This window comes from Poeciliopsis prolifica, unplaced genomic scaffold, assembly GCF_027474105.1.
Source record: "Poeciliopsis prolifica strain line A6 unplaced genomic scaffold, Auburn_PproV2 SCAFFOLD038, whole genome shotgun sequence".
Lineage (NCBI taxonomy): Eukaryota > Metazoa > Chordata > Actinopteri > Cyprinodontiformes > Poeciliidae > Poeciliopsis > Poeciliopsis prolifica.
Window position 1 is genome coordinate 6,042,387 of NW_026562413.1, and position 25,114 is coordinate 6,067,500.

At 42.5% G+C, this 25,114-nt stretch overlaps 3 protein-coding genes across 3 annotated transcripts; 2 read left to right on the forward strand and 1 right to left on the reverse strand.

The window, feature by feature from the left end:
* The first annotated feature begins 2,577 nt into the window (after window positions 1–2,577).
* LOC129375098 (probable methyltransferase-like protein 24) lies at window positions 2,578–8,935 on the forward strand. The gene is given in 6 exon segments (XM_055053928.1): window positions 2,578–2,844; window positions 5,395–5,493; window positions 7,326–7,461; window positions 7,613–7,880; window positions 8,550–8,676; window positions 8,678–8,935. Coding segments are annotated over 6 exon segments (1,071 nt in total). The 3' UTR covers window positions 8,852–8,935.
* Window positions 8,936–10,322: 1,387 nt separating this feature from the next.
* wasf2 (WASP family member 2) lies at window positions 10,323–19,377 on the forward strand. The gene is given in 10 exon segments (XM_055054064.1): window positions 10,323–10,443; window positions 12,193–12,356; window positions 12,485–12,619; window positions 12,727–12,880; window positions 13,300–13,417; window positions 13,500–13,618; window positions 15,940–16,089; window positions 16,323–16,441; window positions 16,444–16,788; window positions 17,972–19,377. Coding segments are annotated over 9 exon segments (1,431 nt in total). The 5' UTR covers window positions 10,323–10,443; window positions 12,193–12,223; the 3' UTR covers window positions 18,130–19,377.
* An 879-nt stretch (window positions 19,378–20,256) lies between these two features.
* On the reverse strand, window positions 20,257–21,845 carry gpr3 (G protein-coupled receptor 3). Its single transcript, XM_055053895.1, has one exon. It carries the CDS (start codon window positions 21,818–21,820, stop codon window positions 20,828–20,830), a length of 993 nt encoding a protein of 330 aa, XP_054909870.1. The 5' UTR covers window positions 21,821–21,845; the 3' UTR covers window positions 20,257–20,827.
* Between the last annotated feature and the right edge of the window lie 3,269 nt (window positions 21,846–25,114).

Consider the following 25,114-nt stretch of genomic DNA (forward strand, 5'->3'; position numbering starts at 1 on the left):
GTGCCAGACGGACGTGCAGCGTGACGGAGAGCGAAAGCAGATGGGGGAAGTTTACGGGCCGCAGATTGTGTACAGTTTGTCAACAGGCTGATTAAATAGACTCAGACATGGCCGGAGGAAACGTGTTTGCTGTGACATTCCACTGTATGGCAGAGGGGGGAACACGTTCTGTCAACAGCACGACAGGACAGACAGAACGGCTGGGGGAGGAGGAGGAAGGGGCGTCTGCTCTTTCTTTCTCACTTTTATGTTCTACTGTGTTTGTATAAAACATTGACATTTTATCTGCATTTAAATAGCTGGTAAAGTCCCTACGAACTAATCCATCTGTACCCTGAAGCTAATCCACATGGCGCTCTTTGTACAATATTTGGCTTCAATATAACATTTTTACATTTGAGGGCACTTTACTCTCTCTACTTTAATCTCCATTGGTATTCGGTAGTTCAGTTGGTTTACATACTGTTGTATTCCACAAATTAGAGATGTTTAGTCCAGTAACTCAGTTTACTAAGCGTGGAGATTAATCACACATTGATTGACGTTTTAAAGCCGTTATTTCTGTTAATTATGATTTTCTGCTAACAGCTAATTAAAACGCAACACTAAGATTACATTTCACCAGACCGACAAAAAGCATTCTTACACCGAAATGTGTGTGAGTAGGTTTAATACCTGACTGAAGGTTGTTATTTCAGAACGCACATTCTAATTTTCTGAAACTTTCCAACGCCAATTTTCAGTGAACGTTATCTGAAGGCAGTGGAAAACACAAATAGATCTAATTCACGTCCGGCTATGAAGAATCAATTCGGTGTAAGTGCAGACCTGAATGCAAGCAGTCGTATGCAGTCACATTCAGATGATCATTTAAAGATCATTGGTAAAAAAAAGAAAAGAAAAAAAAGTTGCTAACTATGTGAGACATTGACTTTGCAGCGTTCTTTAATCCTGAGCGAGCAAGTGGTCGTAGTGGAAATGAAACAACCCTTTTTAACAGGAAGAAACCTCCAGCACAACTAACATTAGTGGGAGCAACCATCTGCTGCCAAATATGGAAGCACTGAACCAGGGGTACCTTTTATGAGACAGCAAAACAAAGAGAGTACACAGGGGCTAATGGCAGCAATTTTAAAGGAACTGATGCTGCGCAAAAATGTTGACATGAACGAATGCATCGCTCTTGACAAATTTCACTACCAGTAAACGTTGCAAACGGCAGCATTTGCAACAGAATGAGAAAAGTTTGTGAGAAAGGTGAAAAGAAAAAAGGTTTTCAAAGCTGCCAAGAAGCCAGTATTCCTAAGTGCCGCCGTCCTTCAGTCTATCTAGAATGAAAAAACTGTTTTAAGTGCTTAAATTAAAACCACAATAAACACAATTCAACAGGTGAGACTGGGCGAAAAAGAAGCAGTTGAATGAATATTTGGTGTTTTTGTTTAAAAAAAGAGATACAAATATCTAACTTGAGTGTTACAATGAGTGGTAAATATTAGATATCTTGATTTAAAAAAAATACTTTTTCTCCAATCACCTAGATTGATGAAACCTAAGAGATGATCCAGTTTCTTGACCAGAGCTCTTTGTTCTTTCTAAGAGCTCATCCTTTCTCAACACAAAGAAAAGTCACAAAGCAGCATTGGCTGAAACTGCTCAAAGTTCATTGTGAAGATTACAAAGAAACTGGCAAACTCAATGGTGGCGTAGCCATTTAGACATTTCCATTAAGGCAGTTCTATGTGTAAAATGTGCCCCATTTTATTCTTGCTCAGAATAATTCTTGCTTACAAAATGAGTGAGATGGATATTTTTCTTCATTATTATATCATCAAGAAGTTCTAAGTGAATTTATTAATGATATAATGAAGATGTGAAACAGTAACTGAGAGGCATCGACATTCAGACATAAACATAAACTGAAATATTTATGGAATAGGTCATAAAATATAAAAAGAAAGAAAACGACAGAACCAAAGCATTTATAGCAGCAAATACAAAATAAAAATTAGGCCGAGCTTTTATGGCTGAATGAAAAAATGGGCCAATGTGAAGCTACTTGTAAAACTAAAATGCAAAGAGAAGAGAAACTTTAAAAGATCTGAAGAAATCCAGCAAGAAAATCGAGTTATTCAAATATTAATACTGAGAAAATATAATATAAGTGACTACAGCCAGTGGACTTTACTGTAGCTATGGTACGGCAGTTCTGTCTGAGATCAAGTTGACGCTTTTCAACAAATTGATCTTTATCTTTTAAATCCTGGGGAAGTATGCATGTTTTTTTCCCCCTTTTTTCTCGGAAAGCTATTTTTCTTTGCCTACATTTGGTAATTGTTGACTCTACAGCTGTTAGATAAATAAAACAGCATTTTGAAGGGGACCACCGCAGACTGCAGAGTGCGCCATGTTTCCCCCTGAGGGTTACAAGGAGAAGGCCGGGGACGAAGGGAGGGGACAAAGGAGGGACCCGGCTGGAACTTCCCTCTCTTATCCGCCCTGGGGGGAAAACGGGAGGGCGGGAGTTTGGGTTACTGGGAGATGTTCAGCGTCCACGGCCACCGAGGAGGCGTGCGGGTGATGGGCGCCTCGCCCCGGTCGAGAGCGGGCCTCGCGCCGCTGCTGCTGGTCCCGCTGGTTGTCCTCGCCCTGCAGCTCCTCGCCGCGGCGCGTTTGCGGGCGGAGGAGAGGGACGCGGCCGTCGCCTTCACCGTTATCAGCATAGAGCCGGAGAGGAGGTCGACGGGCCGGGCTGGGGGAGCCAGCGCCGGGAGAGAGGGCGCGGAGGAGGGGCTGGAGGATGGGGCGCGAGCGTATGAGGAGGAAAACCAGACGCACGAGCGCCAGGTTGGTATAGAAACAGGTTGTAGTGAAGTTTATAAGCTAAGTTCACCGTCTGCTTATTACTCATATATTTCACAGAAAGGAGGAGTTCATAAGTCTACACTTTAACTAAAAAAACAAAACAAAAAACAATGAAATTGTAATAAATTTGTTTATTTTCCAGCGACAGTTTAACATCATGTCACGTAATTAAATTACACCACAGCTAAAACGGACATGAACAACATAAAAAATATAGGCTATATATATATATATATATATATATATATATATATATATATATATATATATATATATATATATATATATATATATATATATATATATTATATATATATATATATATATATATATATATATATATATATATATATATATATATATATATATATATATATATATATATATATATATATATATATATATATATATATATATATATATATATAATATCTGTTGCGTTAATAAACCTGTTGTATTGTGGGCAAATTAATGTCCACCTGCAAGAGTCCTATCCTGACATTCACTTCAGGAACCAGAGTAATAAACAAAATCTGCAATAATATGAGTGTATTTTTTGCTGCAGATGTTGTCACGTATACAAATAAAAGTACACATAAATAAATAAAAAGCGATAAATAAGTTGTTAATGCAACCAATTGACTTGGTAGTGCCTGAACGCTATTGGGGTCTTCATAACCAGAATCGGGATTTATTGTTGTTCATTGGTAACCGGGGCCTTAAAGCAACACAACAGAGACAGAAAATGTTACAGGTACATGTAACTAGACAAAGAGGTGACACAACAGCAACAACATACATAAATCACAAAGAAAATCTCATATGTGCTTAACTTGTATTTCTGTGCGAGTGAAAATAGTTCAGTGTCTAATTTAGTGAAAAGCTGCAGTATAAGTGTTTTAAATAATGAGTGGTTTTAGGAGAACAATTCAGCCCGGCACAGCAGGTGGGCAGCACATAAACTAAAAACTAGTAAATCTGTCCCAGAGGACATTGGAGTGCTTAAACCCTCAAGAACACTTAGTCCTTTTCTAGAGAAGGAGTTGGCTTTCCAGGTGAGAAAATGATTAAAAGATGCGCCACAATTAGACGAGAAGAAAGATTTAAACAGCGTTTAAAGCATTAAGTCTAGGTGTGCAACTTGTGGCTCTGGGGCCCCTGACGCCCCTTCAGTGGCTCGGTGGCATTTGGCAAAACAAACTTTTGAAAGAAACCAATAACAATAATAATAATGTTGCAACATCTTAGTAAGTAACATTTTATAGATAGAATTCCTGCATTAGAATCATGTTAATATTTAAGTATTTAAGGCGTTCATTGATTTTCTGTGGTTTTTGTTTATTTCTTCTTCATTTTCCACAAACAGTCAATTTCTACAATTCAGTCAAGGGAAATAATTTCAAATGTCTGTTGGTTTTCTTGATTTTGAAAAGTAAAAACATATAAAAATGTATATCTCCTTAACCTTAAACAAAGCATTTATTTATAGAAGTACTTGTAAAACCTTAAAAGCCATCTTTTTTTTTTGAGGATCCCCGCAGGGTTTAGTGGGTATAGACATTTAATTTAGCAATAACAGAGGCAGAAATAAGTCATGGATCATAAATATTGCTGACCACTGCACTAAACAATAAAAAAAACATGCCAAGAAAGAGATTGCAAATTAATCGAGTGACAGACAGAGTTATAAAGTAATCCAACATTGGGATCAAGTAGCTTATGAGAGCCAAAATAAGCATAAAGACATTCAGATTACTCCTGAAAGAAAACATCTTGCCAGTTCTCAGTTTGCCATATGTTCAGAAAAACCAGTCACAGAGTGAGTGGGAGACCAGTACTTAATCCAATCCCCCAAGTTGATGAAGGTAATTTAAACTGTGCAGTCTATGCCACGGAATGCAAACTAAACCACAGCTGATGAGGCGTCCTCATCCGGCATGGGTTAGGTCAGTTTGTGTGCAGCTCTGTTGATTATTACCTGCATGTCAGAACAGGTGGGGGCCAAGGGGCAAGCCCTGTCCTGACCCCAGATCAGAGCCGGATGACAGCCGGTCTGTCTTTTCTGTCTGTGCCCCGAGGATGGACAGATTGTGCCTCCATCCTCAGCCTCTGTCTGTGTGTCTGAGCACACATCCATCCCTTATTTCTTTACCCCATCCCTTCCTTCTCCTCGCTCCTCTCCGGCTCCCCTCCGCTTTCCTTTTTTCTCACTCTCCCTCTCTTTATCTGCCCAAGGCTAAACTCTCTGACTCATTCTGGTGCACCCCTCCTGCTCTGCAGAGGTTGCCATGGCGTTAGGAGTAGAGAGGGGTATTTGTGTGCATGTCTGTTTGTCTGTTGAGGAGCTTCAAGCAATTACCAACGGGCCTGGGGTCAGCGCCTGTGACCTGCCTCCACAGCTCCCGCACCTTCTCTTACTGTCATCTCTGTGCATTATTCAGCTGCCTTCCAAATTCCCAAGAACCATCTATTATTTCCTTCACCGCAGTATATTGACATATAACTTTTTGTTTTTTTTACATTTGCTCTCAGGTGGGACCCAGAGTGATGGAGATGCAGCCATGGGCAGTGAACAAGCCGTCCTTCTCAGCAGAACTCGGTCGCATCATCACGTATATCACAAGGCCACAGGTAGGCTTGACGAAAACACCTGAAACTCAACAAATACAGCCCTTATAAGACTTCGTACCAACAGTGAGCTGCCTAGGCCTGCGAAAAGTTATCTCGTCAAATTTTCCAGTGCATTCCTAAATTTATTATTTAATGTTTGTGCAAAACTATAGTTAAATTTTAATGTATTGAGCTGAATAATGCAAATTTTACAACTGTATTGCAGACATTTCTTTAGTTTTATACAAACTCTTCAGCCATAACAAGGCACTAATGAGAAAGAACTGCAAAAGAAAAATCCCACATTAACTTGCAATGCTTTGAAAAAGTGCTAATACCCCTTTAGCGTTTCACATTTTGTCACATCACACCTTGAGCTTCAGGGTATTTCAATAGATTTTATGTAAAAGGACAGCAGAAGTCGAAAGAAAACTGTAAGTTGTTTTCCAAATGTTATATGAGTGCAGCTTAAAAGTGTGGCATGCATTTGTATTGTTGTCAAACTGACTTAATTTTTTGTAGAGCTATACTTTTGCTGCAGTTATGAATGTACCACACATCATAAGCTTTACAAATCTGGAGTCTGAACGTTTTGCTCAATCTTCTTTTTATAATAGCTCAAACTTTGTCAGATTATATGGAGCATGTCTGTGAACAACAGTTTTAATGTCCTGTCGCAAATTTAGTTCTGGATTTTGACTTTTCAAGGATTAGATTTAAGGGTGTCATATTAAAACAGGTTGAAAGCAAAAAAACGAAACAAAAAACAATCGAAAAACCATGTTAACTATTTTTCGTTTCACAAATTTGCACTTATTTGTTAGTTTGTGCGGTAAAATCCATTCAAAACGTATTAAAATTGTAACACAACAAAATGTGGAAAAGCTAAAAGGGTGTGAATACTTTCGAAAGGCACTGTCATCTGACATTTTTAGGTAAATCGTAAAGTCACATTAGTGTTAGCAAAAAAACTCAACAAAGTTGGGGAAAAAAAGCTGTGTTTTAAGAAAAAAACATTCTGCTTTCAATCACATCTTCGACAGCTCAGCATTGTAACCCTTCAGGGAGACCCCCACCCCCTTGCAATCAACTTGTCCACCTGAACCACCTGTCAGACTCACATATGCATCATTTCTTGGAGGTATCCAGCAACATTTGAGCATAGAATAGGCTGCAAATTTATGGAGGAGACAGATCTTGCCAAAATTGAACACTAATCAATAATGAAAGAAGAAAACCCTCCGCTTTCATGAGCTACATTGCACTTCTCTGACTGCAGACATGTGTGGGGGGTTGACACAGCAGTAATACGATCAGTCAGGTGCTGTCAATATGCTGGCAGCAAAATTCTGCCTGTTCTGGAGCCAGAAAAGATGTTTCAGACTGGAAATTCCCAAAAAGAATTTCAGTTTCACAACACCAAAGTGCTGGAAAACTGGGAACGGAAAGTTATTAAGAAACTCAAACCGGGATACAGCGCTGGTGTGTTTGTTTTTTGGCACCCGTGACTTTTATTGACAGCTTCAAGACGGGGAAGGAAGAAAAATGGGGAATGTATGCAGCATCGAATCCAGGACGGCTGTGTGGAAAACTGTAGCCTCTGCATACAGCACACCCCCGTCTACTGCTACACCTCATGTGTCGTTGTTTAAGCTGTTTAGTTATCCAGCCCAAGTTTAAAGTGTCTAAATTTAAGAGAAGTTTTAAAAATGGAGAAAACTGCCAAATTTCACTAGGCTCCTCGTTGAGCCACTTCTTTTCTTTATCTTCCTCTAATTTTAATGCTGGCTTTAAGACAGATGGTTCTCAGAGCTTCGTGTCGTGTGCTTTTTCTCCTCCTCGTCTGTCCCCAGCTGAACTGCTCCAGGGTTTTACCCCCGGGGAAGGCCCAGGCAGTGGCGCCCCCAGTGGCTTCAGCTCGCTGGCTGCTGTGTGCCGAGGACTGGCTGCTTCCAGCTGCAGATAGACTCTGCGTCGCTTACTCCTTCAGGTGTCTGGTCCCCCGAAATCAGGCATTCGTGACACTGCCGCGGCTGCACTGAACAATGCGGTGCATATTTAATCCCGCATGCAGAAACCTTTTTCAAACCACTTCTGCGAGCCTCTGCCTCATTGTCTGGCTTTTCCTTTTGTCTCGCCGGCGCGGAAGGAGGAGACGCAGACTTCCTGAGCGCCGTCTCCAGACTCGGATGTGAAACCCACAGTTTTGATCCCGGCACCTCCAGTGCATCTGTTGGTCACCCTGGCAACAGTTTGGCCAGTAACCATGGCAACAGGGGCGTCGTCAGCCAGCACGGATTGTGGCTGGAGTGGCGAGCTGCGAAGAGGCGCGGGCACGGGGCGAGCCGGCAGCCCGGGCGGGGTTTCTCGCACGGCGTCATGGCGGCGCTGGGGCATCGCACCGTGAACAGACACGAGCACAAAACAATCCAAACTTTGGCCAAACAAGCACACGTCGGGGTCTCTTTTACCCCGGCGTGCCCGGAAAGCACTTTTACTTGGCTGTTGCCATGGTAACAGGGCTCTGCGCCATCTCTGACTGCCATGGCAACGGTTTAAGTGAGTGAATCACACAGGGGGCCCCCAGTTACATCCGGGGGCCACAAGAGGGAGTTACACACCTGCAGTCTGAGCTGGACTTCCATGTTGGTGAAATACTAATACAGGCTGAATGTGTGGAGGAGCTGACTCTCATCCCAGGCGCTCGCCGCCCGGTCGTGAACCACTTCAGTGCATAACGAAGGCGACGGCCTGCAGACACTAATGGAATCACTTCATCTGTAATAAGTAGCCATGCTGCCAGATTCATGAGCTCTTGTTCAACACCACAAACCCTGGAGAATCTGTGACATCACACCAGTCTTTAATCTTAAGAGTATTTCATTAAACTTTGTGATCTTACACTCAGCTATGAGGACATTTGTTTTCTTTTGTGTGATCTCCGATGCAGTTGTGTTCAACGAATTAGAACGTTGACAGGTTTCTTTATTTCAGTCGATGCTTAAAAAGTCTTTCATGATTGTAGTGTGCATTACAAATCTTATGCTGATATTTTCCTCCCCTTTCAGGTTCATTTTTTTTTTGTATGCTGACCGGCTAAGCGCCGAGTGGCGGCTTTTCCAGAACTGGATCGAGGCGGGTACTCTGCAGAACATTCATCATCTGGTCGCCACTGTGCACCTGCACTGGGCGGGCTTTGAGGTGGGGGGGCAGCGACGAGGAGGTGCTCCGCTACTGGTTCAGCGTGCTGCGGGGCCTGGAGGCCGCTGGACTCCACCTGGTTCACAGCTCCTCAGGAGAGGATCAGGGTGTCCTGAAACGCGCTGTGGAGAGCGCTCACAGCTCCTACACCCTCAGCTGGGTCAACACACGACGCTGACACTCGACAAAATGCTGTTATGGAGGGAAACGAACAAGGCTGAGAATGTTTTGTCTGAAAATGATGCAGTTTCGTGGGGGGGGGGCCTTTCTTTTACCACAATTTTTTTCATCCAACACCGCCCTCTAGTGGAAGTTAATGGACTTACATTTTCCAACTTGAGAGGGAAAGAGACTTGTTCATATGCAGTGCTTACAAAAACGACTCTTTATGGCGGGAACAGGAACAGATGCTCTTTGTTCAGGTCAAAAGAATGTGACTCAAAGAATATATTTTCTGCAAAGCTTGTGATAAAATACAGGACAGAGATGTCTTTTTTGCTTGGCATCCTGAGATTACTTTTGTTTTGAGTTTGAGCCGTTTACATAAACTGAAATGACTGTCCTCTATTTAAATGCACAGTTAATAATTACCTGGAAAAAGCCAATTTGTTTGAACAAATAATCACAACCTCTTGTGGAATATTGTTTTAACCAACAAAATCCCAGAAAATAAAGCTTTTTTTTCTTCTTCTGTATTTAAAAGTGAGTTGGAAATCTCCGTGCAGACATTACAATATTGCTCTCTCCTTGAGTAAAGATCATCTTAATGAGAACATTTACAATATCTTCTGATTGGTTTCACCACACAGTGCCTTGAGGAGCTCTTGTGATGTTTCCTTTTCTCTCTCTCGCAATATAATTCACCAGAAATTTATGTGATAGCCAGCACAAGGAAAAAGACTAAATCCGTTAGCGAAATGAATCTTTTTAAATAAATACTAATCTATAAAGAGACATATTTGTTTTCAAAGGAACTGTTCAGGTTCCCTTTCCCTGCTGAAGAAAAGCATCAGTGTAGCATAATACTGCCACCACCATGTTTCGCAGTGGTGATGGTGAGTTCAGGGGTTGTTCCTTAGGCCTTTACAAGAAAGCTGTATTGAGACTAAAAAGACTATTAAATAGCTGATTTCTGGCAGCACTCGCTTTCTCTGCATTTTACTTCGAGCTGTCAGAGCAAAGTGAGATAATAAAACATCACTATTAAGGGTTTTTACCAGCAAGACAAGGCTACAGCTATCCTAACTGTACGCCCTACCACAGTATCGGATTTTAAGACGTTTCATTCTTAATTTAATTTTGAGATAAGTTCTTTCCGTGAAAGGCCCTTCCCTTCCCGCCGCTGAGAGGAAGGATGCACTTCACCACCATGAACTTTTAAGTGTTTCCCTCTGCAGAAAGCTCCAGTGCCAGTCATTCCTCGGACGCGTTCCAGCTCGCTGGGAGCGCACTCCGGAATGCGGCCTTGCCTCCGCCCTCCCTTGCGAAAATTACGGACAGATGTTTGCCACTAGCTCGGGTGGAGTTGCGCCCTTTGCGTTGAAATTTCCACATCCTGTTCTTCGGCTCGCAGCGCATGACACCCCCCGCAGCCAATCGCCTTCGAGAACTCCTGTCCGTCAACCAATCAGAAGTTACCAATTCCGGGACTTCGGCGAGCTGCTCAGGCTCGTCTCGCGGTGCTGTATCTCTCAGCATTTTTTGAGAAAATCTTCCGACCTAACAACCAACTGATAAAATAGAGTGGACCTACAGGCGCACGTTTTAACGGTAAGGGAGTAAAACTGACTCGGTGTTGTTTATATATGGTGACGGGGACAAAAACACCCTTGTTTGAGGGTCTCTTCGAGATAAGAAGCGCCTACAAGTTTACTTCCTGCTCCGACAAGGCCGAGATCCCAACGTACATTTCAGCTGTTTTAGCTAATGTTTGGGCGTGAAAGCGTTAGCTGTTTTTTTTTTTTATTTTTTACCGATTTGATCTATAAAAGTGTAGTATTAGACCGTACTGAAGTTGAGCAATGAAGCAATGCTCAGTAATTTACATCCACTCACTGTCATTGCCGAGCACAGGGCAGTGCCCGGGCTTTTCGTGTTTTTCAAGTTTTTCCATCAGTGTCAGCGTTTCATTTTGGGATTTTGGAGCATAGCAACAGGTTTACCAAGTGGAGGGAAAAACACAAACAGCTATCTCTGTGATGCTTACGCTATGAATCATTTCACTGGACAAACTTGTAATTAGGCAGCCAAACTGGGCCCAACAAGGAGGCACTGAGCTGTCAACCGTATTCTCCTCTGTTGCTGTGCGCAGCTGATGTTAGTGGTCAGCTCCATACCGCTTAATATATTTACACAGCTGCAAACATAATGGAAGGGAAGTAGCTGACCTCTGCAATCTCTTCTCTATTTTAACCTTTCAGTTTGGTTCGCTCAGCTGCTGCATAGTAGATGCTGATCTGAGCTGAGAAGCAGTTTTGCTTCTGCTTTAGCTCTGTCTGGTTCTGTTATTTATATGTGTGCGCAGTGCTTGCTTAGTCATGAGCCTCTTGGCTTATTTAGACGTGCAAAAACGCTTTAGTTGCTGGCAAGAAATGTATTTAGTCTTCGGATCATTAAAAAGTCAAAAATATAGACTGGAAATTCTTGAGTGCGGCAATTTTTCAATGTAAGCTACAGAAAAAGACAGACTGCTTGTTATAAAATTGACAGTTAACATGCCTCTTTAAACGCTTCAATTATTCATAGCTTAGCATTAAGCATTTGGTCAAACATGAAATATTCATTTACTGATGGTCATATGCAAGACTTTTGGCAAACTGGTGTTTTATTTGATCATTTGTGAAAGAGCAGCCAATGTAAAATGGAGGTACTATGCCCTTTTAAGGCCCCAGTGCCAAAGAGAAACATCCTTACATTTTGCTCATCTTTCTTCTTCTTTTTCAGTTCCTCATTTAAAAGTTAGAAAAAATTTTAAATACACTGAATGTCAGTTAAATTACAGTTGAGATAAATGTGTCAAATATATAAATGTACAATTCCTTGTGAAAATATTTGGAGCCTTTGAACCTTTGTGCAGTTTGTCACACTTTGTCACATCAAACCCAGAAAGCGCAAACCTCGGCTGTCACGTAAACGCTGCGTGTCGTGCACTTTGTCACAAAAACACTCACCTCACCGTGGAACACGGTGGTGCCACCGTCATGCTGGGTTGTTGCTTTTCCTCAACATGGACAGGAAAGCTAGGAAGAAAAAAAAAGTCTTTGAAGAAAACTTGTCATAGTGTAGTTTACTAATTATGAAGTTATACTACAAATTATGACTTCATAATTAATGTCTACAACATAAAATCTCATTAAAATATATTTGTGGTTTAAAGCGAATGTGAAAAAGTTTGATAGATATGAATACCTTTAGAACCATATTATCAGCAGCTATACATATCGATAAAGAGGTTAATTGGACAACATCTTACCATGTGCCAAAGATCAGTAATCGATCCTCTCTCTTTCTTTGTGCCAGGGTTGGGCCACCCTGCCTGCCGCCTCCCATCATGCCTTTGGTGACGCGGAATATAGAGCCGCGGCACGTGAGCCGTCAGACCATTCCTTCAAACATCCGCAGCGAACTGGAATGTGTGACTAACATCAGCCTGGCCAACATCATCCGGCAGCTCGGCAGCCTCAGTGAGTGCCAGCCAGATTTAGTTTATTGTCAGTCCTACCTGTCAATTGACTGAACTCGTTTAGCTTGTATAACATTTAACAGGCTAAAAAAAGTTGTGGTGTTTTTTTTTGTTGTTGTTGTTATTTAGGTAAATATGCAGAGGATGTGTTTGGGGAGCTTTTTATCCAGGCTGGAGCCTTTGCTACCAGAGTCAACACGCTGGGGGAAAGAGTTGATCGCCTACAGGTTAAAGTCACCCAACTGGACCCCAAAGAAGAAGAGGGTAAGTTCTTCCTCATGGAAGTTCCTCCAGCAACTACCTCCAAGCTCCCTCTTTCTCGAGCAAGGTGATCTAAGTAGTTTATGCAACTTCTTGTTTGTTTCTTCTAGTCTCCCTGCAGGCCATCACTACCAGGAAAGCCTTCCGCAGCAGCCTGACCCAGGATCAGCAGCTGTTCACCAGGCCGTCTCTGCCTGTCCCTGTACAGGACACTTACACCACCTGTAATCCTCCACCACCTCTCAACCAGCTCAGCCAATACAGGTAGGATGGAATAGGCAGGAGCAGCACATGCAGATGTGAAGAACGCCTCCCAAACATTCACCAAAACTTAAATTATGGATGTATTTTAGCAGCTAAAACTTATGTTTTCAATATTTCTAGGGCATAACTTACACTAGGAGAAGAGCTGTAATTTTTGATGGTTTAATTTGATGAAGTTAATCTACCCCACAAAGCATGAAAAAAAACTTGTATAACAAGAAGTCAGCAATGCAAGGAATGTGTCAACTTACATTAGACACCATTAGTTTAGTTTAAACATGCAGAAAGACAAGTGAAGAAACCTTATAATGAAAGTTAAATGGCTTATAGATACTTCTACTCTTCAAAAAAAATTATAATCTCACAGCTCACAACAAAGTGAGACTGCTGCTAATAACGCCTATAAATATTGTTTGCAGGGAGGATGGTAAAGAGGCTCTGAAGTTTTACACGGATCCGTCCTACTTCTTTGACCTGTGGAAGGAGAAGATGTTGCAGGACACCAAGGACATCATGAAGGAGAAGCGCAAGCACAGAGTGAGACATGCCATGAATCCCAAAGCTGGAGTAACATATTTCGACATCCACCATTTTATTTAACTCTGTGTTTTCTGAGCAGAGGGAGAAGAAAGACAACGTGAACCCGAGAACGCTTCATCCTCGAAAGATCAAGACCAGGAAGGACGAGTGGGAGCGGCTGAAGATGGGACAGGAGTTTGTGGTTCCAAAGAATGACAAGTGAGTAAACCGAAAGGAGGACTCAGTTGGGCAGCTATTTGAAGTTGGTACTGTGTGTTCATGAACCCGGCAGGCTGAAGTGCAATGGGATGTTTCAGTCACGAACTTTCAGCTGATTACAAATTTCATTTCCTTTTTCAGGGAGTTTGATGCTGTTTTTAGAACTCGGTGTACACTAACTTACTATAAATAGAAAGAGGAGTAACTGGAACATATGATATAAGTTTCTGTTTGCTTTTTATATTTTTTTTAATAGAAACTGTAACTAGCAGATATTGCATATATAACAACTTTAAACCTTTCCTCTCAATCCCGATTTACTACATTTTTGTTGATTGTTTGGATTACAGCAGCTGTAGTATTTATAGTAGACCATAGATTTGACTGATTAAAAAAAAAAAAAACAATTTCTGCATTCAGTACTTTTGGCTGACATTTTTTGTGGTCTCCTGAAGTGGACAAGCTAGGTTGCTATGGTTTCCAGCTGGCATACAATTGATTTTTGTCATCTTTTCAAGGAAGAAAAAAGTTAAACCAATTTTTATAAGATGACATCTATGTGTTTTTTTTTTTCAATGGCTGTTATGTATTTAAAGAGCATAAATGCATCACATTTTCTCTAACACATTTTACTATTCAGAAAAGCAACTAAAGCCTTTATTACCATACAGAGAATAAATGGCAATGAACACTAGTCATTTCTCTCCTTCACCAACAGCTGTTGTAGTTTTGGTAATTTGTTTTGGACTAAAGAATGTTGTAAAGGTTCTCCTACTTCCTATCATGCGGGCAGTGACATGTTGACAGCAGCGTCATGCTCTGGGGAGGCCTCAGCTGGGACAAGGAAGCTGCTCAGGTTTGACAGGAAGATAGATGGAGCTAAATAGAGGGGAAATCCTGGAAGAAACACTGTTGCAGACTGAAAAAGAGGCGAGGCTGTGACCGAGGTACACCAGAGGCAAGATAAAAAGAACTGCTCACATGTACAAAGAAATTCCCTCAACAGCATTCAAAATTATTCATATTGATCCAGACATGTCATTTGATCAATACAGCAGAAGTGAGTTTCAGTGATGAACCACTAGCAATGTTTATTTCCATGCAGATTTTGCATTAAGTTTTTTTTTTTAGATGCTCATGGCAGGAATACAGCAATGTATCGATCACTTATGAAAGGTAAAGATTTAAGGAGTGAAAATCTTGACTTTCTGAGTCTATAGCCTCAGATTTTTGCCTTTCAAAGCAAAAATTCACATTAGCCGCTCATGTGATTCCTCTCCCCTCCCCCTGCTTATCAGCGGATCTGTACACACTGATGGGGCAGTATGTGCTGTCTGGGAATGTTCTCAGGAGGAAGGAAGGGTGTAGAGCTGATGGTCACAAAATTGTGGAGACACAGCAAAAATGTGTCTCCACAATTTTATTTTAACTTTTGATTGTTTGCGTTTTCAGTCGGATGTAAAAATTATTGTATTAATGTAAAATATATTAGACTGTAAAATAAAATGTGACGCTAAGTAAGAATGGGAATGCAGTTCTAACGACAACAGATATAAAAAACCTTTTGAAGAACAATCTTTTTATTTCCGTGCATCAATCTGTAGTTTTAGACTACAGGAGGAAATGAAGGAAATCATCAATACTCTCCAGTCAATACTACAGTCAATACTCTGACTGTTTTCAGTGTTTTATTATCAGGTTTCTGTAAAACACTGCAGGTCTTTTATTTGTTTTCATTTTAGTTGACACTTTTTTAAACAATGAAATATTTTCATTTTTAAGTACTCTGCTTCACCAGTTTTCCTCCTGGTTCTTGTCCGTTTATTAAATTTTTTTATTTTTTGTGTTTTCTGCAGTCTTACTATATGTGTCAGTTTTTTTCCATTGCTTGATTTGATGTTGATAGCAATTGTATTACATTACATTTCGTTGTTATTGGTGTCTTTCAGAATTTCAACCAGATATTTAACTTTCTAGTAGTTAACAGACATTCAAAAGCAAATTATATCTTAGTATTTTGCCCAGTTTATTGTTTGTGTTTCTCCAAAATCATCTTATCACCTGTTCTTTCGAGAAATTGTGACGATGGTGAGCATTATTCATACCATGTGAAACAAGATCTGATTGAAGAGTTTCCTAAATTAAGAAAAAAAGATTCCTTAAATGTTCAGGGGATTATTTTCACCTGCTCCTTTAAGTTCACCTCTAATTAGCAGAAGTTGCTCATTTCTTCTGTGTCTCTGATCTTTTTCTGCGCTCGGTCGGTGCAGCTGATGTGCTTGATTTGACGCTGATAGCAACGTTGTTTTGTTTGCGTTCAGAAACGGACCGGAGGGCAGCTTCGATTCTGGAGAGGGCTTCAACTCGGATGTCCTTGAGCAAAGCACAGACTCTTACCACCTTGAGCCTGGCTCGCCTCTGCCTCCGCCTGGCCCTGACGACATCCTGCCTCCTCCACCCCCAGACATGGCGTACGTACTTGAAGCATCATGCACTCTGCCCACACATGTTGTCAGCACATGGTCGCCTTTGGCAGCATGTGGTGAAAGCGAAGCCATGCCTGCTGCGGGCTTGCGCTCATCTTTTGGTTAACTTGAGCAGAAGCAGCCGCGGTGAACCTCAGTACAGATATAAAATGTTAATGAAGGGAAGTGAAGTCTCCATTAAGGGCTGTTAATGTCTAATAGCGACTTCTTCTCTGCAGGTTTAATGATGGAACAGCAGCTCAGCAGAGAATGAGCATGCTGAGTCCAACCCATCCTCCTCCGGCACCTCCTTCTATGTCTCCCCCACCGAACTCCCGCCCAAACCTTTCCCCACCCCCGCACCTCCTCCACCGCCCCCACCCTCTGGTTTTGATCCACCTCCTCCTCCCACTGCCTTCAATGGCATTCCCTCCCCACCTCCACCCTCCTTTCCATCTCCACCCGCTCCGCCTCCACCACCCGATATGCCCATGGCTCCTCCCCCACCGCCACCCCCTACAGGTGGAGGACCGCCACCCCCGCCGCCGCCGCCTCCACCCCCTGGGCCTCCTCCTCCACCCTCTGCCTACAGTGCTCCTCCTCCACCTCCCTCGGCCGATGGTTCGGCCCCCAGCTCGGCTCCAAAACCTCAGCCAGCTCCTGTTAGCGATGGTCGCAGTGACCTGCTGCAGGCCATCCGACAAGGTAAGACGTAGCAGAAACACGTCAGTGGAAACACGAGTCTGCTCCCAACAGGTTCCGACTCACTGAGAGCACTGAGCAGTAATTTTTATTGAATTAGTCATTTTAATGTTTTGGTATAACCAGCGTTAAGTGACATCATGTAAAACTAAAAGGCTGACATTTAACTCCAACTCTTTGTTTCTAAAAACCAGCAGTTGGTCGGGGAGTGAAGTTGCTTCTTCTAATTAAATGAAGTTGGTGTCAAAATTTATGCAGGAAAATTTTTGTTAGTGCTGCTGTCATTTTAAGATATTAATAAATGTTTCTAGTGGTCATCATAGGTCAACCAAACATTTACAAAGTTAAACAAATTTGGGTCAGTCAACTGTGCTCCAATTTTTTATCTGCACCAACAGCAAAATTAATTCATATCAGTTTTGTTTGATCTAAATGAGGGAACAGGTTGATCTCTGAGCCCCTTTTTATCTAATCTTTAAAATTGACACCTTATTTCGTTTTGCTAATGCACGATGGCTGGTTGACCTTTGATGACGTCTGGCAACATTTATTTATATCTTTAAAATTACAACGGAACAAACAAAATATTTTTTTTATTGCACAAACCTTTGACACCAATGTTTTTTAACTTAAAGTAGTTGAGGTGGCAATTTCACTGAGGTCCTGAACCTTAGATATAAGACAAATGCATAAACATCAGGTTTTCTTACGTTAGTGAGAAGTTAAACTTAAGTGGAAATGAAAAGTTTTTTCTGCAGCCTGAAAATGAGCCCCAATCATTAAACCTCCACCACCGTGCTTCAGAGATAATTTATTTGAAAGTTGTTGTTCCGATGTGCTCTTTGCATTTCTTCAGAATTGAAACCTTGTAGTTTGTTGAAAAGTCCTGAAGTCAGATTCATTTTATAGACAATCAATTTTAGGCAAGCAGCTAAGCAAGCTTGATTTCTTAGGCAATATATGTCTGGGCTTTTTGTAACTTCTCTGCGCTGATAACAGCCAGACTCCAGGATGAAGTCACTGGAAAATTGTTTTCTTTAGGATTGCATAGCAACACAAATCTGCCAAAATGTTCACATTTGCTGATGAACATGCAGTTTTTCAGCAGATCAAATTGGTTTTATCTCCCTGGTTCTGTGAGGGCTCCTTGCAGACAAACTAAACATCGACTAACTTCTTCCTCTAGGTTTCAACCTGCGTAAGGTGGAGGCTCAGCGGGAGCAGGAGAAGAGCGATCACTTTGGCAACGATGTGGCCGCCATCTTGTCGCGCCGTATCGCCGTGGAGTGCAGCGACAGCGAGGACGACTCCTCAGAGTTTGACGACGACGACTGGTCCGAATGATCACGTCTCCGCTCAGCTTCACTACCACCATCTTACCTTATAGCCTTGATCAACATCTGGTCATTTCCTTTTGTATTACATTCTTCCAGTATGAGTTTGTTTTTCTAAGCCACTCTGTGCAGGCACCATGATGTTTTTAAAATCACATTCCTTTACCAGTTTATTCCAATCATTCAAACTTTCTGAGGCCTGAAAGTGTGACTGGTTGCTTGTATCCCAGTTTGCCAACGCCTTCTTAAAGCAGCTCATAGTGGTTGATGTAACAGTATTGCGTGGAGTGAAACTCTACTCCCTCCTGATCATCTGCATAAACGAATCACTTCTGATTTTGACTTTGTCGTTGGTCAGAATTTTGTGCCTCATTTCATTCACTGTCTGACAAAATTAATAGAACAGGTTTGCATGAACGCTCAAAACATCCTCAATTCACGGTTGCTGCATGTCCTCCAAAGAGACATGAAATATTGACTTTAAAGCAGGGGTGTCAACATCCAGTCCTTGAGGGCCGGTGTCCTGCAACTTTTAGATGTGCCTCTGCTGCACCACACCTGAATAGAATAATTAGGTGATAAGCAAGGCTCTGGAGAACAAGGAGGAGGTAATTAAGCCATTTCATTCCAGTGTTTTTGTACCTGTGGCACATCTAAAAACTGCAGGACAGCGGCCCTTGAGGACTGGAGTTTGACGCCCCTGCTTTAAAGTAATTTAATGCCAGAGATGTGTGTTTCTATTCCATTATGAATTCAAATGATTGCTGTAATTTTAAATCCCCTTTAAGTCACGTCTGCCATATTTTCCATCCCATTTTTATGTATCAAGTCCTTTCTTCTGTGGAACAAATAATTGGTAAATTAACTAACCATTAATGGTTGCAAGATATTGCCAAACTGAACACATAAATATAAGGTATTTGTATTGAATTTTATTTGTATTATGTTTTTTTCCTGAGACTGTCTTTGTTTTTTTCTTGTGGGGGGGATGAATCAAATTCTGTTGCTTTAATCAGTGATCAAATGAGGCAGACGTTTGCCTCATCCAGTGCCTTTCTACTGGCAGTTTAGTGTCTGTGCTTTAATTTTTTTAAGCCTATTTAATAGCAAGTTTAATTGATTAATCAAATTCAAAGTGCCTTTTATGTAAAGTACATTGGTTCTGCTGCACAGTTGCACAACATGTCTTGCCAAATTGATGCTTTTCCTCCTTTAAGTTCCAAATGATTTGCTTCAATAAATATTACTTGAATTTAAATTCTGGTTTAGATTCCTGTGAGATTGTTGGGAGTTCTGAACAATGTTATGCATATGTATTCAGCGCCCCTGAGTAAGTCTTGTCCTGCTGGCACAGCTCAAAGTCTACCTTTGCAGCACAGGGACTAAAAGCTTTCCCCAGTATTTGCAAAGCAGAAAATTATAAATGTAATTTAATAAGCTTTTTCTTTTTAAAAGTTACCCGAGTTATGAGGAGGTGGCTTAATTAAACTGGGTTTATTTCCACAATTCAGAAAGGTTTTGAGTTTAAGCCATACTCTGCTCAAAAGCCTTTAAATTTAACGTGAAACTTTAGGTCTGGGATTTTTTATGTTTTATTCCAACTGTGGCCTTTTCCCTTCCACTTCACAATAAAGTTCTACTGTGTTTTGTCAAGTAAAACACAACAAAATTTGTGGTTTTAACATTATATAATTTGAAAAATAAACTTTAATCATTATCCAGTGCATTATGAGAAGTTTCTAAGAGATAACCCTCTCTTAAAAACAAACCACAAGCTTTACCCATGACTCAGTGTTTTTTTTTTTTTTTTATCAGCATTTTTATCAGCATTTTTTTGACTGCGCCTGGATCTGAATGTGCGGGGGTGTTTACAGATCAGAAAACGAGTGGAAAGTGAGAAAACCCTCTTGCATAATTGCTTTTCCCTCAAGCTGTGGCTGCTTTGTAGATTTTAAAGGGATGCATGAGATTCGGAAAGACTGTAATGAGGTTGCAGATTGCATTGGCAGCCAAATTATTCAGAATGCTTGAGCATCAGTTAATCCACAAGTGAGTTAGCCAGCAAGAGAAAGAGACACAAATTCACCAAAAGCTTCCTGCTGCAGTTAAAAAAAAAAAAAGAACAGTGATGACATCATACAGTGGAAAAAAAGACTTATTTATTATTCATCAGTATAAAACATTCATCCATCTCCAAAAGGTTGTGCAACAACAACAACAACAAAAAATACGGTCAGTACATCTCAAAGTGCTTTAATCAGCATGTGCAAAATATATTCCCGCTTGTTTCTCACACGTTTCAAGTAATTAAAACTGGGCTTTGGACCACACGTTTTCACACCGTGAGGTGTTAAAAACCCAGCACGCCGTCTCCTCTTAAAGTGCTCACACTGATGTAGTCCAAACTTGTAGCGTCCCTCTGATTGTGTAGTTCTGGAGATCCAGCGCAGCTACCGTCGTCTGAGGCACAAAGTAGACACCGGACAGTACATTTAGTCCCAAGCTGGCTGCTGGGCCAGCACTATTCAGTGCATTCTGATTTGGAGGACTTCAGCTCTGGAAAAAAATGCTGCTTGGGCGTGAAGGCGTGTTTTACTCAGTTCTCGGCAGGGAAAAGTGTTTCACTTTCTGAACGCTTTCGACACTGAGAGTTTTGGCACGTACACGACGATATGTCTGGCATAGATTGAGCGCTGCTGTGACTGATCTCACACGTCGACTGGGTAGTGAGTGCCCGTGGCGTTTGAGGATCTGTGTGGGCAGCAGGCGTGGAGCAGCACCTTCCGAATGTCTTTGTTTCTCAGGCTGTAGAGGATGGGGTTGAGCAGGGAGCTGCCGGCCGCCGGCACCAAGGTGGCGTAGGTGTACATGGGAGGGCTGGACGCGTCTCCGAGCAGGCCCCAGAGGGAAAAGGGCATCCAGCAGCCCACAAACACACTCAGGACCAGGATCAGGCGAGAGAAACCTTTCCCACTGCTGTGTCTGCTTGGGTACGGCTGGTTGGTGGGTAGGAAGTGCCTCTGGGTTGCAATGGCGTGGGCGTGCCGCCTTGCAACGCGGCAGATCCCGGCGTACAGCTGCAGCGTTACAACCACAACCATTAGGAAGCCGCCACACAGCAGGGATAGATAGGTGCGGGTCAGAGGTCGTGCTACAGAACAGGAGTTTGCCTCCTCAAGGCAGTGCCATCCCATGGCAGGTCCTGCGCCAATGACACAAGCGCCCAACCAGACCAGCAGAAGAAGGGTGGCGGCCCTGCGCCGCGACTGGCCTGAGCCGTAGGTGAGGGCGTGGCTCAGCGACAGGTATCTGTCCAAGGCGACGCCCATGAGGCTGCAAAGGGAGGCGGTCAGGGAGGTCACCAGCAGGCCCGAGGTCAGCAGGTCAGACCAATCACTGGGCTCCACGCAGAACCGGAAGAGGAAGTGCAGAATGAGGGCCACGCCTGCCAGGAGGTCCGCCAGGCCGAGGCTGGCCAGCAGCAGGAAGACAGGGGCGCGGAGAGAGGGGGTGGCCAAGATGGTGGTCACCACGATGGCATTCTCAGTGGCAATGAGAGTCCCTGAAATGCAGAGGGCCACGCCCCAGATGGTGAGGGGTGGGAGCTCGGGTTGAGAGGAGCTTTCCTGTTGGTCCAGCGGGAAGAAAGGTTCCAGACCCGAGGACTCATCCCAGGGCAGCTCTGAGGCGTTGAGGATCATGGCTGGTTCAACAGGAGCACCAGTAAAACCTAAATGAGAAGGAAAGAAAGAAAGACAGGAGAAAATTAGATTTCCTTTAATGATTCATCATTGCCTTCCTCTGTGACCATTAAGCTGCCATTTCCAGGGAACGTTGTGCAGTTTTGAGCCTCTTGGGTAGATGGTTGAAAAGTGTAGACTTAATGTAATTATTGAAAAAACCCAGCAGTTACACTCATTTATTCTCTGCAGAAATCATAATTCTGAGTAGAATAGAAAATCACGTTTGTTGTGAAATGTATCCTCCAAAACAATACATCTAGAAACTGCTCATCTTAGGTAAATTGATTTCTAGAGGCCATTGTTTATGTATTCTACACCGCCTGACATTCACGCCCCTGGATCTTCACATTTTGCCACATTTTGTCAAAGAGTTTCATTGTAAAACTATGTTACAGACCAACACAATGTCATCTGGAAAGAAAGAAAACAGTCATGTTGTACGAATGGTTCTCCCCCCCCCAGCAGGAACCGAGACGCTACTCTGAGCGTCTCGGAGTAGCGTGTGCGTGAATGCACCACATTCACGCACACACAAAAATAAGGCGAAGGCCATTCCTGTCTAAAACCTGACAGGGGTTTTAAAAGTCCAACCACTTGGGCAGAGGGTTCATCTTCTGCCAGAAGAATGTTCTTAAATGTGCTCAGATCAAAACAGTTTAGTTTTGAAGGAGCTCAGTCAAAGTCTGGACCTCAAGCTGGCAATCTGTGCCAAAAGTTTAAAGTTGGTGTTCACATGCAGCTAATCTCTACCTGATCTGATTTTACCCCCAAAGGACTTCCAGCAAATATGTTTATCTGCAAATCGTGAGGTATTAGAGAAATTGACGCCATGTTTTTTGTACTCTCTCACCCTCATTCAACTCCTTCCAAAAAAAAAAAAAAAAAAAAGAGAAGAAAAACCAAAACAGCATGTGTCCATTTTCATTCTACTTCATAAATATATGTGATACTTTGTGTCGGTCTACTATCTATAATCCTAATAAAACATTCTGAAGTGCATGACATGTCAGTTCATTTCTGCTGATCCGGATAAGATTTTGTGAATCTTCCTATCAGCATCCTATCAGCATCTCATCGAGGACTTGAAAGGTCGACAGGCCTTCTCAATGCATCAAATGAAAAATTAATGCACACAACAAGAAAACCGCGTCACTGTAAATCCGGGATTGGCACGATTCGACAACTTCGCAGTCCACGTTTTTCTTCCAAGAAGACACCAGTCATACCAACGTGAGCTCCTGCTACTTTATTTTTCAGACCTTCTCGCTTTCTGCTTCGGTCTTTCATCCTCCCTGCTCTCCGATGCCAGAGCGAGGAGGAGGTGTTTCTCACCTCCTTGTGCGGAGAACCTTGTTGTGTAACAGTCGTGCTTTGCAGCTCCACTGCACCACATTCACGCACACACAAAAATAAGTATATAAAAGAGTGCATCCAAAACAGCATGAAAATCGATGCACCCCTGAAGCCTTTTTTTTTTTTTTTTTTTAGACAAGCGGCTCGCAGTGGCTGGATGCAATCCGTGCTCCTTTCTGATCAGATCCAGGAGCAAAAAAAAAAAAAAAACAAACAAAAAAATGGATGGAGACGAGGTGATGCTGCGCGGGCTTCAGAAAAACTTCAGTCCCGGAGCCTCTCTGTCTGCGTGTCTGTCTGTCCGTGTCTCAGCTGGGCTCGCATCCCTCCCCCTCTGGTTTTTGTCGCTCTTCTTCAGTCTCTCCGGTGCGCTTACGGTGGGCAGAATGGATGCTTTTCCGCGGGACTCGTCCACAAGAGAGCTCGGCTGACGTCAGTGACTGGGAGTTCTCGGCCAATCACAGGCACGCATTTTGGTTATGCGGCGAGAAACATGAAGGAGGACGCGGAGGAGGAAGGGTAGGGGGGGTGGGCGGTGTACGTGGAGTAATTTCATTCAGAAAAATGCGGCATCCCTGTCGCCCCTCCCACTGCGGCTCCATGTAGGTCTCATTTATGGTAAATGATGACTATCAATAGGCCCCCTCTCTCTCTGTCTCTCTCTCTCTCTTTACTCCATCACAGACATTCATCAATGCCATCAATGCGACCCAGAGAGGATGAGCTTTGCTTTGTTTCGGGCAATAAAACTCGCCGGCTGTCTGGGAGGTGGGAGGGGGTTTTGGCTCCGGAGCTGTCCGTGGTGCTGAAACGCAGCGGGATGACTCACGGGGAGACGTGGGGGCTGAACATGAAAAAAACAAAACAAAACCAAATCCAGTTACATCAACAGATAAAGAACCGTGAGCGTTAAAAGCCGCACGTTCGAGTAATTGATTATACGCGTCAGTTATCGATCTTGGATTTTGAAGATTTGCTCTATATATCTTTTTTTTCTCCCCCCCTTTTGATCTATCAGGCTGCTACAACCATCACTATCGGCTTCTCTTGTAGTTATGTTATAAACAGAAGAGAGTCATTTTCATATGCAGGAGGGGAGTTTTTTTTTTTTGTCTTAATTATAGTTTTTAAATGAGATATCAACATAAGGAACTGAATATGATTCAGGGACATTAGCTATGCCCCCCTGCTCCCAGAGCCCCCATCCTCTTTTAAGAACTTTACTTTATGAGACAATGTTACAAAATATGCGAGGGAAAAAGTTGGACTGGATAGTTTATTCCCACATCCCGAGAAATCACAGAAACATAAGGTTGCATAACGAAATACTGGAAAACAGGCACTTTTAAAATGATCTGCGTCGCCTTTATTATTGGTTTGATCCGGTCGCATAAAATGTGAAGTTAAACCACCAGGAAGCAACGATCAGATTGTTTTCTGTTCTTCAGTTTTTATTATTAATATTATTATTATCATTATTATTATCAAATGAGAGTGAAAAAGGGAGAGCGTTCCCTTTATCTATATTCCGAGCATTTATTATGTTGCGAGAACGATCACGTTTCCTGTGAACTAAGGACATTTGAGCACATTTGCTGCTTTCTGATGCATTTTCTCGACAGGTAGCAGAGAAAATCCATCCCTGCAGGGAACACGTGGCTTTCCCGTGTCCGACAATGAGCGTGGGCGATGCAGGATGGGCGTCTGTGAGTGGACGCAGAGCGGTGATCTAACAGGAGGGAATCTCGTCCTGACCGAGCCTTATATGGTCACGCTTCCTGCACATAAACGCCACCTGCGCCACAGAGACGCCCTGGAGCAGCTGAACACTCGTAACCGTAAAAAATAAAAAATAAAAAATAAAATTAAATATCGCGAGCTTCTCCACATTTCGACAAC

Excerpts from the sequence above, each read along its gene's own strand:
- gpr3 (XM_055053895.1), bottom strand. The coding sequence starts at position 21,820 with ATGATCCTCAACGCCTCAGAGCTGCCCTGGGATGAGTCCTCGGGTCTG.